The sequence below is a fragment of the Notothenia rossii genome (genome assembly GCF_949606895.1).
Source record: "Notothenia rossii genome assembly, chromosome: 4".
NCBI lineage: Eukaryota > Metazoa > Chordata > Actinopteri > Perciformes > Nototheniidae > Notothenia > Notothenia rossii.
The window spans coordinates 8,050,623-8,066,978 of record NC_136902.1 but is presented as its reverse complement, the minus strand read 5'-3'; the positions used below and the strand labels follow the sequence as shown (position 1 = coordinate 8,066,978).

The 16,356-nt window shown below is 41.4% G+C and overlaps 1 protein-coding gene across 5 annotated transcripts in view; it reads left to right on the top strand.

Moving 5' to 3' along the window:
* Positions 1 to 13,864, top strand: part of LOC307036199 (IQ motif and SEC7 domain-containing protein 1-like) — a 141,898-nt gene extending 128,034 nt beyond the window's left edge. For all 5 annotated transcript variants that reach the window (XM_079676276.1, XM_079676277.1, XM_079676278.1 and 2 more), the window contains 5 exons: positions 702 to 801; positions 7,045 to 7,206; positions 7,986 to 8,204; positions 10,327 to 10,376; positions 10,911 to 13,864. In XM_079676276.1, the coding sequence (XP_079532402.1) occupies positions 702 to 801; positions 7,045 to 7,206; positions 7,986 to 8,204; positions 10,327 to 10,376; positions 10,911 to 12,131 (1,752 nt within the window). In that variant the 3' untranslated portion in view covers positions 12,132 to 13,864. The remainder of the gene's footprint in view (positions 1 to 701; positions 802 to 7,044; positions 7,207 to 7,985; positions 8,205 to 10,326; positions 10,377 to 10,910) is intronic.
* Positions 13,865 to 16,356: the final 2,492 nt, after the last annotated feature.

Below are 16,356 nucleotides of genomic sequence, written 5' to 3'. Positions count from 1 at the left end.
TTTTATTCAGTGTATTTACCCGGTGTAATCGTGCACTACTAGTTTTGTAGCGAAGCAGACAACTGCAGGTAATTCTGCGCCTTGTAAAAACATCCTGAACAATGAAGTTATCCTAACAAGGAATGCAATGATACACTCCCATAATCCCATGATACTTCACGCCACCAAACTCAATCTTTTATACACCCATGTGCAGAAAAAACATATTGTCTGTTAATTGTTACCCAGAGGTCATATGAAGGTCAACGCAATCAAAATGAACCAGCCTCAAATATGACTCGTTGCGTGTTCCTGAATTAAGATTGAGATTCGGTACGGTACTGACAGAAGCTCCCTGGTCTAAATAGATAATTAAAAGTCTCCACGTAGAGTCAATGTCACGAGAAGAACTACTTGTGTTTGAGCTCGGAAGATCGGAGTTACTCTAACTGTGATTTAATTCTGATTTAATCGTATTTACAATGTGACTAAAAACCAGGCAGGAGGAGATAATGTCTACAGTTTATAGAGAAATTATTCAAGTGTCGCCCTGAGGGATTTTAAAAGCCTCTCACCTTGAAATGAACAAAAGAAACAAATACAGATTAGCATAATCAAACTCTGCCTCCTCCTTTCTCTTCTCCTCCCTCTTCTTTATTCTCTTTTCTGTAATTACGTTGCCTCTTTAATCTCTAATCCTCCGTCTCGTTCCTCCTCCTCAGGTGACGAAGATCTTCCAGAAGAAGAAGACTTCAGTGACGTACAATTTCAGACAATCATTTCCTCTAGTGGACATGCAGGTCCACACCTTCCAAAACACCTGTAAGTGCTGAGCTGTCTTTATATAATAATTATCTCTCTCCTCTCCTCCGTCTGTCCCGGCCTCTCCGTTTTATTGCACATCTCCATTTCTCTTTTGCACAAGCCTCTATATTTACCAAACCGTCAGCATGCCCACTGAAAAGACACAGATATACACACACACATATAAGCAAGGAGCCATGTATGATGTGCTTCCATCTAAATCCCTCATTGAGGATCCAGCATGTCGTTAAAGGGATTGTTCAGATATGTTTAAGTGGTTTGTGTGAGGCACTTCTTCAGACTTCACACAGGAGATTCTGGTGTAACGCTGCCTTGATCGTGTTATTGCATCGTCCTAACCAACCCAAAGTCAAACAATAAATTCAACAAATTAAAGCAGCCCTATTAGGCTTTTTGGGTGTTTCTCTTTCCTGTCTGAAACGCCTCCATTGGACTCTTACTTACAGAACATAGTGACATACTTATGTTACACTTGGCGTCTAGTGGCTAGCACTCCAACACATTGTACGTGATAGGCTAAGGGGCGGGACCAGAGGTTGCGCTACACAGACGGACAGGATCGTAACATTTCCGTCAAAATCCAGTATTACCCGTCGGACTTTACACAACTCTGACGAGGGGGGGGGGGGGGGGGGCACGTTCGGACGCTCAAGAACTGTTAGCGCCGTGTTATGCATGCCCACTGCACAGCGTAAAGCCAAAACTCACAGACATTTCAATGATTCGTACGGCAAAGTTAGGTTTGGAAACGGTATCATTTCCTTTTTGGCGGGCATGCATAACACGGCATCGCTGCGGGGGAACCTTGGCGCTATTCCAAGTTTGTTCTAATCTGTCAAAATGACGGACTGCTTTCAGATTTGCCGTCATTGTTATAAACGAAAAATATTCGGTTAACGCGACCTCTGGGCGGGACATCAGCGGTTGACCAATCACAACAGAGCCGACCAGCTAACCAATCAGAGCAGACTGGGCTCTGGTTTCAGACAGAGGGTGAAAAGAGGTGCTGCAGCACAGGCAGTATGAGAACAAGAAAGAGCTTTTTGAACATTAAAGAGTGGAGACATGTCCCAGTAGAGACACTACATGCTGATATACAACTGAACATCAGCAGGAGAGGACTCTTTAAAGTAGAGACACTACATACTGATTAGACCTGAACATCAGCAGGAGAGGACTCTTTAAAGTAGAGACACTACATACTGATTAGACCTGAACATCAGCAGGAGAGGACTCTTTAAAGTAGAGACACTACATACTGATTAGACCTGAACATCAGCAGGAGAGGACTCTTTAAAGTAGAGACACTACATACTGATATACACCTGAACATCAGCAGGAGAGGACTCTTTAAAGTAGAGACACTACATACTGATTAGACCTGAACATCAGCAGGAGAGGACTCTTTAAAGTAGAGACACTACATACTGATATACACCTGAACATCAGCAGGAGAGGACTGTTTAAAGAAGAGACACTACATACTGATATGAACCTGAACATCAGCAGGAGAGGACTCTTTAAAATAGAGACACTACATACTGATATGAACCTGAACATCAGCAGGAGAGGACTCTTTAAAGTAGAGACACTACATACTGATATACACCTGAACATCAGCAGGAGAGGACTCTTTAAAGTAGAGACACTACATACTGATATACACCTGCACATCAGCAGGAGAGGACTCTTTAAAGTAGAGACACTACATACTGATATACACCTGAACATCAGCAGGAGAGGACTCTTTAAAGTAGAGACACTACATACTGATATACACCTGAACATCAGCAGGAGAGGACTCTTTAAAGTAGAGACACTACATACTGATATACACCTGGACATCAGCAGGAGAGGACTCTTTAAAGTAGAGACACTACATACTGATATACACCTGAACATCAGCAGGAGAGGACTCTTTAAAGTAGAGACGCTACATACTGATATACACCTGAACATCAGCAGGAGAGGACTCTTTAAAGTAGAGACACTACATACTGATATACACCTGAACATCAGCAGGAGAGGACTCTTTAAAGTAGATACACTACATACTGATATACACCTGAACATCAGCAGGAGAGGACTCTTTAAAGTAGAGACACTACATACTGATATACACCTGAACATCAGCAGGAGAGGACTCTTTAAAGTAGAGACACTACATACTGATATACACCTGAACATCATCAGGAGAGGACTCTTTAAAGTAGAGACACTACATACTGATATACACCTGAACATCAGCAGGAGAGGACTCTTTAAAGTAGAGACACTACATACTGATATACACCTGAACATCAGCAGGAGAGGACTCTTTAAAAGTAGAGACACTACATACTGATATACACCTGAACATCAGCAGGAGAGGACTCTTTAAAGTAGAGACACTACATACTGATATACACCTGAACATCAGCAGGAGAGGACTCTTTAAAGTAGAGACACTACATACTGATATACACCTGAACATCAGCAGAACAGGGCCCCTTTAACACTTTTCTAGTGTTATATACAGATATAAAAAATGTATACAGCATTCTTACAAACATACATACACAAAAAAGTAGCTAGTTTGCTTTATGTTGGTCAAAGCATCTTTTTCCTCTCCAATAATGCACCTGGGACAGAAATGGTTGACTCTGTCCTAGTTGGAAAAGCTCTCAACAATCTGTTAATCATCACTTGGCCAAACACAACTTCCCTCTCCATGTACAAAAATAATTCTCTGTCTGCCAATCTTTCTTTAAACGTCACCACCATCAGTCCGAAGAGGATCCTGCTTCTCGATGGAAACTCTGGAAGCTTATCACAGGATTTCCTAAAGCGACGACTCTCCGTCTTAAAACAAGGATGTTTAGCTGAATTCCCCAAAATATGACTCATTCAACCGAAACATTTCCCGACAATGATGCTAACAGAATCGTATGCAGTCGTGTGTGTGTGTGGGTGTGTGTGGTTTCCAAGCCTCTATTCGAGCAGAGAGGAATTGGCTCTGGGTTTCGAGCAGCAGATTGGAGTTGGTGGCGTTTCTAATCTGCCTCAGCACCTGTTAACAGAAGAGTTTAGCTCCTAAATCACATCGCCACCATTTTCAAAAAGACTTTATAATGCAGTATAAACAAAACGCCTATATGCCTGACATGAAAGGCAAGGTGAGTTTATTTATACAACACACTTTAACACAGGGCAATTCAAAGTGCTTAAGATAAACTGTAGAGCAATTCAAACCTATTATAAAAGTTAAATACATTTAGAAACAGTTATTAACCCTTAAATGGTTTCTGTATCCTGGGAGATACATTTATATAACAGGCTGTGTCCATGACAACATGGGTTTAATGACAGTGTCATAATTATGTAATATCGGTGTAATCAGGTTGTGATAACAGGGAAAATTGGAGTACCGTAATAACTTTGTAATAACAGTGTAGTTAAGGTGTAATATTGTAAGTTATTACTTATTTTAAATCGCTTTGGATAAAAGCGTCAGCTGAATGCTATGTAATGTAATATGGATGTAATCACGGTGTAACATGGGGGCGTGTGGTGCAGTGGGTTGTGCGTAGGTGTTGGGATCAGGGGGTCACAGGTTTAAACCCCACTGCAGTCAGCATGTCGTTGTGTCCCTGAGACACTTCACCCCAAATTGCTCCTGTGGGGATTGCCCACAGTATTGAGTATGTAAGTAGCTTTGGATAAAAGTGTCTAACAAGTGACATGTAATGTGTAATAACGGAGTAATGTCGGTGTAATACGGGTGTAACGTAGAACATGCCTATATAGGGCTATAAGAATATAAATAAAACATTCATATATATATTATTATAATTACTGTAATAATTTGATTGTAATATTTGATTGTATGATATTCCACTGTAAATCATTTATATAACATGCTTTTTTTAAATCTAATATAACTTTATTCTATATGTATATAGTCAACTTATTTCTGCATTTTACGTGCACCACTGCAAAAGGTTTAATAACTCTTTCAAATCTTGTTTTGCTATTGGCTTAACTTCTGAATTTGCCGCTAAGCTCCATAAAAAAATCATCTTTCCTGAGTGGTGAGAAAGGACCCATGATTTAGACTTCTCTCTCATTCTTCAGTCCTGTCTCTTTCCATCTGCACACTTCAACACAAAGAATGTCTTCCAGAACGAGATTTCTCTGGTTCGATGAAATGAGGCTGAATAAAGAGCCCATTCAACGGGGAGAGGGGATTTATTCAGAGGGAACAATCAGCTTACATTCACAGGACAAATGACTCTGCAGTAGACACGGTATTGTTTGGGCTCCAGCCCAGACACCAGAGAGATGTCCAACATGACACAGCTAAAAAGCACATACTTGTCTACTGGCTATGAGAAAAGAGTCTTATCTACACGTTAACTTTGGTCTGAAATAAAAGTTGTATTTCTTTGTAGTTCCTTCCCATGATGTTGTCAGACTCTTATAACACTGGTTTCAAAATAACAAGCACTTAGTGGAGTGATAGTGCAGAGTTGCCTCAAAGCATGCGGTTGCAGTTGCTGTCGTTCAAAACTGGACCAATTGGAAACATTGTTGTCTCCATCAGTCACTTAGACACTAAGCATTTTGAAATCCAGACTGAAAAATACCGACATTTCCATTTAAAAAGGAACAAATGGAAACAGGTATTGCATATTAATAATTATGACACTTTCAGTCGATGAAATCAGTCAAACAGCTTCCTCTGTTATCCACCGGTTTCTCTTTTATTGCATCATAATACGTTTGGTCATATCACAAGGTCAACATTATTCAGTTATTTGAAGGATCCACAGTCAGAACGTGTACTGCTGCTGTGTGGTTGTGTAGCTGTTGTTGTGTTGTTGTTGTTGTTGTTGACAGTTCTGGTTCTCCAGTTGGAGCTTAATGGGACTTGGCAGGCGGTGGTGATGACTGTGACCGGGACAGATTGTCCCATATGATTCATCAGCACAATCATGTGTGTGTGTGTGTGTGTGTGTGTGTGTGTGTGTGTGTGTGTGTGTGTGTGTGTGTGTGTGTGTGTGTGTGTGTGTGTGTGTGTGTGTGTGTGTGTGTGTGTGTGTGTGTGTGTGTGTGTGTGTGTGTGTGTGTGTGTGTGTGTGTGTGTGTGTGTGTGTGTGTGTGTGTGTGTGTGTGTGTGTGTGTGTGTGTGTGTGTGTGTGTGTGTGTGTGTGTGTGTGTGTGTGTGTGTGTGTGTGTGTGCATGTGTGTGTGTGTATTTGTGCATGTGTGTGGGTGAGAACTGTGTGTGTGTGGGTGAGAACTGTGTGTGTGTGGGTGTGTGTGTGTGGGTGTGTGTGTGTCTATTTGTGCATGTGTGTGGGTGAGAACTGTGTGTGTTTTGTCTGTGAGTGGGTGCATGGGAATGTACATGTGTGCATGTCATGTGGGAGGAAGGTAAGAGTGTGTGTGTGTCAACGCACTTGCAGAAAACATTGATATTGGATGTTCATGCAAACATGGAGTCAAACGTGTGTGTGTGTGTGTGTGTGTGTGTGTGTGTGTGTGTGTGTGTGTGTGTGTGTGTGTGTGTGTGTGTGTGTGTGTGTGTGTGTGTGTGTGTGTGTGTGTGTGTGTGTGTGTGTGTGTGTGTGTGTGTGTGTGTGTGTGTGTGTGTGTGTGTGTGTGTGTGTGTGTGTGTGTCTTTTAAGGCTATACGAGCATTTTTTCATCATTCAGCTTCTTATACTCGGTTATCCTGAGAAATACAAAACATTTTATAACAAATTGGAACCATTTTGAATGATGTACTTGATAGATTCTGTATTTGTAACTTCTGGCGGGAAGAATTACTTCACGTTTTTTCCACCATCAGCCAGGAAGCAGCATTTGATCCCCATTGAAATGTGATTTAAAATGAACGATATATTGTTTTTCCTTTTGTTGTCTTTTGGAATATATTGTTAAATAAGTGCACAATTTGACAAAGGATGAGATCTTAAAGGATTTCACCTTGTGAGACTCTTTTCTGACAGGAATTCCTTTGTTCTTTCATTGAAAGAGACCATCATCAATATCTGATGTTCAACATTCATGTTTTAGATCGTTACATTTTTCATTTTTAATGTTAAAAGACCAAAACATTTCATATCATCTATTTTTGTCCAACAATAGCAAGTGAGTCTTTTCAGCTTTGATGTTCTGCTCTTCACAGCGAGGTCAGACTTTTAGCCCAGAGGTCACAGTGTGTAACGTGTCTGTGTGTGTGTGTGTCTCACACAGATTACCCTCATGGTATCAGACTGACGTCGGCGAACCCCGGCGGAGAGAGGAAGGTTCTGATCGTCTTCACAGCGCCGAGTCAGCAGGACCGAGCTCGATTCACCTCTGACCTCCGAGAGAGCATCGCTGAGGTGCAGGACATGGAGAAGTACCGCGTGGAGTGTGAGTGTTCCTGACTCTGTACTTATTTATATAGTAGTGATAATACCAGTGGTTACAGCAGTGGCGTTAACCCAGTGGTAATAGTAGTATACAGTATTGAAGGAAGTAATCAGAATTCTGTAAAATACTTCAATAGAAGTTTAAAGGCCTGAATTCATTCAAATGTTGTATTGCTAAATGCACACAATGTTAAGTCCCAGGCTCCTCAAACAATGCTAAATACTTTAGTTAAGACATTAAAAAGGATAGAAATACTGCAATCAAATATTAGTAAAACATAATGATGCAAGTGACATGCAGCAATAAGAAATACATAAATAATAAGATAACATTTCAATTGAAAATATTATTTAAAAGTAAGTAAGAATAAGCAGATTAAAATATTTAATGAAATAGTCACCCCAAAACAAATAAGAAATGACTTAAATGTTTATAGGAGCCAGTTAATTTTGTATGTATTAATTTATTGATTAACTAAAGGGGTTATAATAGATGATATAATCGTTCAGCTGTTACTGTAAAAACTGTTGGCTAATTTAATTAGTAACAAAATCATGTTCTATAAACTCTCAGAATCCAAACTTTTTTTATTAAGGGGGGAAACGGGGGTTTTGTGAAATTTGAGAAGAACTAAATACAAATATGTATGTAAACAAACTTTTAGAAGTATAGGCAGTAGCACTACGTCACCTCGGGGAAAACTGATATTATTTGAAGACAAGCTTTTATTTCACTTTAATTTGAATGATAATTTTCTCCCCTCTCTCTCCTCCCTGCAGCCGAGCTGGAGAAACAGAAAGGAGTGATGCGTCCCGGAGTGATGGCGGGGGGAGGACCGGGAGGCGGGGGGGCGCCGGGAGGGGGGCCTATAGGCGGCATGAAGGGCGAGGCGGTGAACGGCATTCTGGGTAGACCGAGCCTCGACGACACGTACGCCTCGGTGGACGGACTCAAACGCACCGCGCTCAGCTCCTCTCTGAGAGACCTCTCAGAAACAGGTGAGGACGGGACGCAATAATGATATAATAAATAGATGAATGATGAAAAATAAATGAATAATAAATAACAATCATCATAATAATAAAAATAACGATGATAATATCTTTAAAAAAAACATTTAAAAATATTGTTTTAAAACTTCAAAAATAAATATCAATATAATAATTAACTATAGCACCTTTGAATTTGTATTAAGTATTTCCTTTTCAAGGGAGACCTGGCCAAGGCAGATAGCAGCCCAAATAAAACACGTACTGTAGCTGCAGACAGAAAGCCCACCAAGGAGACGTGTATTTAAAGGAATTACAACTTTTTCAAATAAAAAATATTCGCAAGAAACAATAAAATCATAGTAAAAAAAAGTGTGTCTGGTTACCAGGTGATTTTAAAATCCTTAATATCTTAAAGAATCTGCCTTTTATTTGTATATATGGAATCAAAGGCATCAAAGGTACAAGTATTTATTGTCAATTAATTAATGATAAAATGATTTCAGATCCTGAAGTTAATATATGATCATTATAACACATAGCATCAGTTAAGAAAAAGCTCTATGTAATATAAAAGAGGTTCAATAATAGATAAAGGAAGAAACATGTGAGTCTTATCTCTGTGTTTTCTCCCCCTGGTTAACAACAGCTTACATGTTTTTGTGAGACGTGACTGGAATCCTGTTGATGGGAGATTTAACTGTTTCTGTTTACTGCTGCAGCTTTTATGACTGACTCAAAGCAAACCTACATCTGTGGTCTTATGCAACTGATGAAAATGTGATGAAATCTAAAATGGAATTATAATACAGTAAGATGGAAGTCTGATGTGGAGCCGTGATGCTCTGTCTCCACCTGCTGGACTATAACACACAACATGAAATATGAAAGGATGATTTTACTGTGGAAACTGCACTTTATAAATAGCTGGTTTACAATAAAGGTGTTTCTTTTGACTATAGAGGTATGATAACTAACCTGATAAAGCAATGCACTGATACTCCGTAAATATTGGTGCATTATGTTTTTTAATTATATCAGAATATTCAGTCCCAAATTGTGTTTCTGAGGATCTTTTGATCAATTATGGATTTTTTTTTAAAGAGTACGCAACTTAGCCCTCCTATTATGTTTGTTTCCCCCCCTTACTTACCCCTTGACCGGTCCTGTTTTAACTGCTATTACATTAACACAAAAAACATTAATCATCACCAAATGTAATTTAACACCCTTTCAAACTGTACATATTGTATCAGACTACTGGTATACATGAACAACTGCAGTAAATATACAAAGAACAGACACTGAACATGTATTGCGTGTGCCAGGTGTGATCCATGTGGGGGGATGGGCACATACGGGGGAGGGGGGGAAACACCATCTTGTGTGTGTGTGTGTGTGTGTGTGTGTGTGTGTGTGTGTGTGTGTGTGTGTGTGTGTGTGTGTGTGTGTGTGTGTGTGTGTGTGTGTGTGTGTGTGTGTGTGTGTGTGTGTGTGTGTGTGTGTGTGTGTGTGTGTGTGTGTGTGTGTGTGTGTGTGTGTGTGTGTGTGTGTGTGTGTGTGTGTGTGTGTGTGTGTGTGTGTGTGTGTGTGTGTGTGTGTGTGTGTGTGTGTGTGTGTGCATGTGTGTGGGTGATCCGGATGGTTGCTTATTCCTTTTCTTGATGGCGGTCATTTTTGTCCGGGAACACCATGGGTGTTACAAAGTTCACTAAATCATCCAAAATTCAATGAAAGTGGTGATCAGCAATTGTTCAAATGTCTACTGTGAAGGATATCATAAAGCTTTAATGCAATCGAATGTAAAACAAAAAAGTTATGATTGATGAAAGTAGTAAATCGGTCAGATTTGACCCGAAGACAACAGGAGGGTTAAACCCAAGTAAATATCCTAAATTCAAAATAATATAAACATCTATTATTTATCCACAGAAAAGACAAAATAAATAGTAAACAAACAATCAATTTAAAATCAAATATACTTTAAAGAGTGCAAGTGACCAACCAAGAACCCTGTCTGCCTAATCTGCAGAAAAATAATAAATGATAAAAAGAAAGGTGTATTATTTTAACGGGATAACGTGTTTGAACTTCCTCTTTTTAACCGTGCCTCGTTCTGATTGGGTAACAGGGAAGCGAGGTCGTAGGAACAGTGTCGGGTCATTGGACAGTACCGTTGAAGTAAGTTTGTCGGGGGCGGGACTGAAAGCATGCGCCATCTTACTTCCCAGCATGCATCAGCAGATTATCACGCACATGTTGCATGTTTAATAATGCTTGGCTCTGCAAGGTTTTTTGTGTAATTTTGGAGCACCTTTTTTCCGGCTTTGGATGATCTTTACTTCCTGCATCAAAGCTCATACATGACGGTCATACACCAGGATGCCCAACATGTTTATAACTAATCATTTGTCTTTGTCTGCTTCACTCTTTCTTCTTCTTCTTTCCTGCATGTCTGTCTTGAAACCTGATTCTAGTTCAGTTCAGTACAGTAAAATTCAAACAAAAAACTGATAGCATATCCTTTAATTGAAGTGTCTGAAAAAGCAATATTGTTCACGTACTGAAACAAACAGAGCGCTGGCTGCCGGGATGATTGGAAACTATCTCTAAAACTTTAACCAAAACTGCTGTTATTCTTCTTTTTAAATATTGTAAAGTGTTTATAAGCCTGGTTCTGTATTTGATTCTCTTCCCTTGTTCTTCTCCCCTCAGGGTTCCATTATTAGCAGCCCCCGGCCCCACCAGCAGCGCCCCCTGCTGGCCGGAGGTCTCCCCTACAGCATGATGGCCCCCTCGTCTCCAGCAGCTTACCGGCCACACCGCCCAACTCAGAGCCCCGGTACAGGGGTGGGGGGTGGGCCGGGGCTCTGTCACAACCCGGGGGGGATCAGCACCTCCCCTCTCGTGAGCGGGGGAGGGGCTGGGGGAGGAGGCGGGATGGGGGGGGTGGGAGGCCCGAGTGGCGGCGGCGGCCTGCTGGGAAACTTCTTTGGGAGCAGGAGAGGCAAAGTTCCTGTTCCTTTGACGATGACGTCGCCTCCTCCTCAGGGTCCTCCCAGTCCTCTGATGATCTCCTCCCCCCCCCACTACCCCGCCCCCGCCCCCCCCATCGCCCACCCAGTCTCCCCTTCCCCGTGCCCCTCCCCATCGCCCAACCTCGCTCAGTCGGACTCGGGAGGGGTTGGAGGCCTCGGGCCCTCCAAGCTGCAGGCGCTGCACGCCCAGTATTGCCACGGCAACAGTGGAGGAGGTGGAGTCAGTGGGATACAGCAGCAGCAGACTCCGCCCCCTCCCTACCACCACCACCACCGGTACCACATGCAGAGCGCCCCCCCGCACCTCACCCTCTCTCACAGGTTCTCCGCCCCGCCCCGCCGGCAGGGTCCCCCCCCTTCTCACCCCCCGCAGCACCAGCGGCTGCAGCATGGCGGCGGACAGCACCCCCGCTACAACCTGGGCTTCATCACCCCCCCGCCGCTCTCCCCTCACTCCCCCCTAACCCCTACTACCCCGCACGGACTCTACCACTCGGGGAGGCCGGGAGTCGGCGGTGGAGGCAAACTCCCGCTGACCATCTCCCACTCGCAGCCTCACCCCCACGCGCACACACACTCTCACAACCATGCCGTGCTCACACACTCCCCTCTAAGCCCCTCCCCTTCCGCCTCCCCCTCCACCCATTTCATCTTCTCCACGCCTCCTCCGCAGACACCCTCGGCACGCCTCGTCAGCCAGACGCCCCCGCAGCCCTATGGGCCCCAATATCAGCAGCTGTCGTCCATCCCGCCTCCTCCTCCGCACTCGCCCTTTCCTCCGCACTCGCCCTTACCCCCGCCGCCCAACACCCCGCTCTCCCTGCACCAGGGGGCTGGGGGAGGGCAGGGGGGAGGGTCCAAATCCAAACCGGTCAGCCGGATCAGCACGGTTGTGTGAGGAGGCAGAAGATAAGGACGGTAGTTCGACGCCCCGCCGCGGGAGTGACAGTAGTGAGGAGGAGGAGGAAGAGGAAGAGGAAGAGGAGGGGAAGGCAGATACAAGAGTTTCAAAATGGCCGCCTCATGAGTAGGAGAGCACTTAGAGCGGGGAAGAGGAAGTTACTCAGCCTGTGTTATTTTCACATCCACTTCCCCTGCAGGTAGAGAGACTTTCCCCCCCTGTATCGAAGGCGTTTGTTGGAGAACGTTTTTTCCTCGAGGAGCAAAAAACACCAAGAAGGTGAATCACATATCTGAAGAATGACATGGAAGTCCTGACGTCTTGGTGACAATCGCCTCCATCCTCCCTTCGTTGTGCCCTTCAGAGGTGGATTTAAGAGGACACGTGTGTTGTTCTTCCCTGACAGAGGAAGTGTTTGTGTCATATTGTGAGTAAAAAATGTGTGAAGTGCTGTAGTGGACAAACGGTTCAGGGACCAGACGTGAAGGGAACAGTGCCTGCGGATTTATCGCAAGGGGTTAGCGCTCGATGCTAACACTACAAACCGTTTGATGGGACAGTTCAGGTTTTTTAGGAATCCTGAGAACGCGACGAGTCCTTTTTACTATATTCCAAAAAATCACACTAGTCTTGCATCGCTTTGTTTTTGCACAAAAAGCACTTGTACCGTTGTTTGGGTTGTTGACATAATACAAGCCATGAGTCGTAACAGAAAGGCGGAAGTGGTTAGCATTAATATGGTGCAGTTTCTGTGTCTTAGACAGGCGTGCATGACCTGTGCAATAGCTAATGAGTGTCGGTGTGTCAATGGTTAAAATCAATATGCAGGGGGAGGGATTTGTTGTAAATTGAAGCCCCAATCCAGCATTTCTTTGACCAGGAAAAGTGCATTAGTGAAGGTTACTGAAGACTTTCCTATCTACAATAAACTTTTGTAATAACTTTAAATAAGCCATCATAACAAAAACTACAGGTGTCTTTTTACCTTTGTGTTTTGCAAAAATGACTAAAAGCCTTTAGTGTTTGTGGATAACAGGGTTTCAGCAGGGGGAGCTACAACGTTGTTTTGGATTGGATTTAAGCATGGTAATGGTTGACTTTTGACATTGCAATTTTCCCATTGATTTATTTGATTATTCTTAGAAAACCAATGAATTCTCCCCTGCAAGTGTCTAAGTATATTTGAACGTATAAGCTTGAATTATAATATATGTCAACTGTATTTCATGCTTCATATTCTATGTGACCCTATATGTTGCTGGCAAAGGAGATTATGCTGAAAGGTGCCAAACAGGGTGCATTATGGGAAACAGAGTATTTTGTTTAAGTGGCTTGTTTGAATTTGATGAACCCCAGGAGCTACCGTACCTCTGGATATTTCTCAGTGGAAATGTTAAATGAACTGGGTGGGAAACTACATTCAAAAAGTTGTATTAAGTTGAGACAATCTAAATTGTGCATTGCCCAAAGAAAATCCGATACTTCAAAAACTCCAAGAAAGGAGGAATTCCCAAAGAAAACAATTTGATCCACGGTGTCTTCAAGAGGACAAGGGTCACATTAATTTTTCTGGAAGTTCGACCAAAAGTAATACAAATTTGGGGAGTTTTGATTTAAAAAAAAAAGGCAGAATTCTGAGACAATAAATCATAAAAAAATAATATTTCTGAGATTAACTTTATTCTCGGTATTCTGACTTTTTCAGAACTAAACATAATTTTTTTTTTTTTTATAAAAAAAAGTCGTATGTGACCCTAATCCTCTTCCGTAGGTGTCCCCAAAAACACAGGTAGGCCTACATACTTTTTGGTTACCAAAAAAAGAATCTGCAGAAAGCAAAACTCGGGAAAAACGAGCTTATATAACTAAATATGAGCACAAGTTGTTGTCCCCAAGAAACAAAGAGAAATTGTTGTCTTTACTTTTGGAAACAGACAGATGTATTTGGCTAGTTAAAATAAAGATGTATTTCCTACCCAGTCCAAACTGGTTTATTTTTTTCTAAATATGATGTGAAACATTTCTGGTGACCTTGAGGGTGAACAAAGTTTAATACCACTTCCACTACATGTGATGCATACAAGAAGAATAAGGTGCCTTCAGATGGAGGGACATGACCATAAGAACAAAATTAAAGAAAGACCACCTTGGAATATAAAGACAATTCAGAATCTAAACAAGTAATACAAAGTGATTGATTGTATCCATTCAAAAAAAACAATATCAAGCCATTTACTGCATATTTTTGAAAATCTGGCTAAAGGACAGAGGCCATCGTCTCACGATCATCCAATAAAGGAACCTGAAACTGGACCTAATTTCATCTTGAAGGACTTGCAAACATCTGGACTGAAGTGCAGAACATGTTTCACCAACGCAGCACTAAGTGAAATATTCTTCAACAAACTCATTTTTACACATTATTTTTGCACCTTGTGTTACCATGCCAGTATTAATTTGTAATTCCTCGCTCTCTCCATTTGATCGAGATCACCGGATGTCAGGGCAGGAAGCCCGTGATGGCTGATAGAAAGTTCCTTCTACCATTTGAACTATTTACCAGCCATTTGTACTTTTTTGGACTAGAACTAAACCTCTCAGTGCTTGTTGCTTTCCTGTCAAAAGGGCAGGTTTTTGCCAGCCTCTTAAAAATATTTACCAGCGTTCAACTGGTGGATGGTGAGATATTCCTATGATGTTCTGAATGCAATCATCAATAACATGGTTTTTAGTTTCCTTGTGATTACGTGAATGCGCCAACTGTAGATAATAACTGTACAGTGTGTTCTATTTTCAATGGGGCCAACTGCACCGATGTGTAAGTTCAGAATTGCTTGAATTAACAAAATGTATGCTCTAAAAACCAAAAGCTCATCAGGGTTCTTCACTTGAAAAACAAAACAATGAAAATACCTTAACTGTTTTTGTAGAAGCTTTTTGTTTTTGAGGTTTGTGGAAATACTGTCATGGATTATCAATGGACGGAGTTCCTCAGGGTACCGTCTTTGGTCCTCTATTGTTTTCAATCTGAAGAACCCCTTTGGCTTTTTAGAGTGTGCTTCTGATATTATTATCAATATTGTTGTGTAACAAGCTTCTACTAACATAACGTACTCCTTGGGCTGTTTTGTATTTTTAGCATTTTTGATTTTGTTATGTGCTTACAAGTGTGAGATATTTTTTTCTGAATGGGGCATCTTCTAAAAGTACAACAACTTTTTTTTTGATTTTCTTAATATGTTGACAACAAAACCAAGACTTTTCGGTTACTAACCAACAACTAATATTTTCTAATATTTTAAATACAGACTGTGATTATTTCTTTCACTCACCCCCGCATGGTTCTGCAAACAAACACCTCTGAATCATCGTGAAGCCTCTCACCAACCTTTTAATGGAAACAAGCAACACTTCTGCTACCAAACAACCTTTTAAAAACATTATATGCTAAGCTGCTAGGAACTGTGGATGGTTGGTTACCCATCATGTATCTAAAATTACCTACAGAAACACAAATGAACACCATGTCAAATAAAGGCTATACAATTAATTGAACACACTTGAAATAACAAAACAAACTTCTCGAGGAGCACTGGATTAAACCTACCTCGCACAGGATTACACAACATTTCACCCTGATCCACTGCGTGCCTCACTCAAATGTATATTTTAAAGCGACCTTGCTTTTGCGTGTTTTTGCCTACAATACTGCAATTTACATTACTGCCAACCATCTTTCCACTTATCCCTTTGATTTTAAGAGCTCTTTCTTTCGGACAACCTTCGTTTTAGTGTCAATCTCTTTTTAAGGAAAATCAGTTTGCAGACACTCTGTTTATACAGATAGATAATCAGTACAAACAAACATACATTTAGCCATGAACTGAGTGAGTCTTTACGACTTTGTTTCAGATTGTGTTCTTGGACTCCAAATACCCACTTGCAGGTCCAGTTGTCGGTATTTTTTGTGTTTTTTTCTTTTATTCTGGGGTTTATTTGCTTACACGAAAGCTCATTTATACAATCAACAACCATCAACACACAAATGTAATGATTAAAGGCAAATTCTCTATAATGGATTAGCTCTCTGCTGCACAATTTTCTGCAATTAGATATTCATTGAAATAAACCAATAACTGCCTGGACATTAGGAAATCAATCTAAATGGATTGCATGGTTGGCACAAGTAATTTACAGTATATGCAGTTAAACGATATACAAA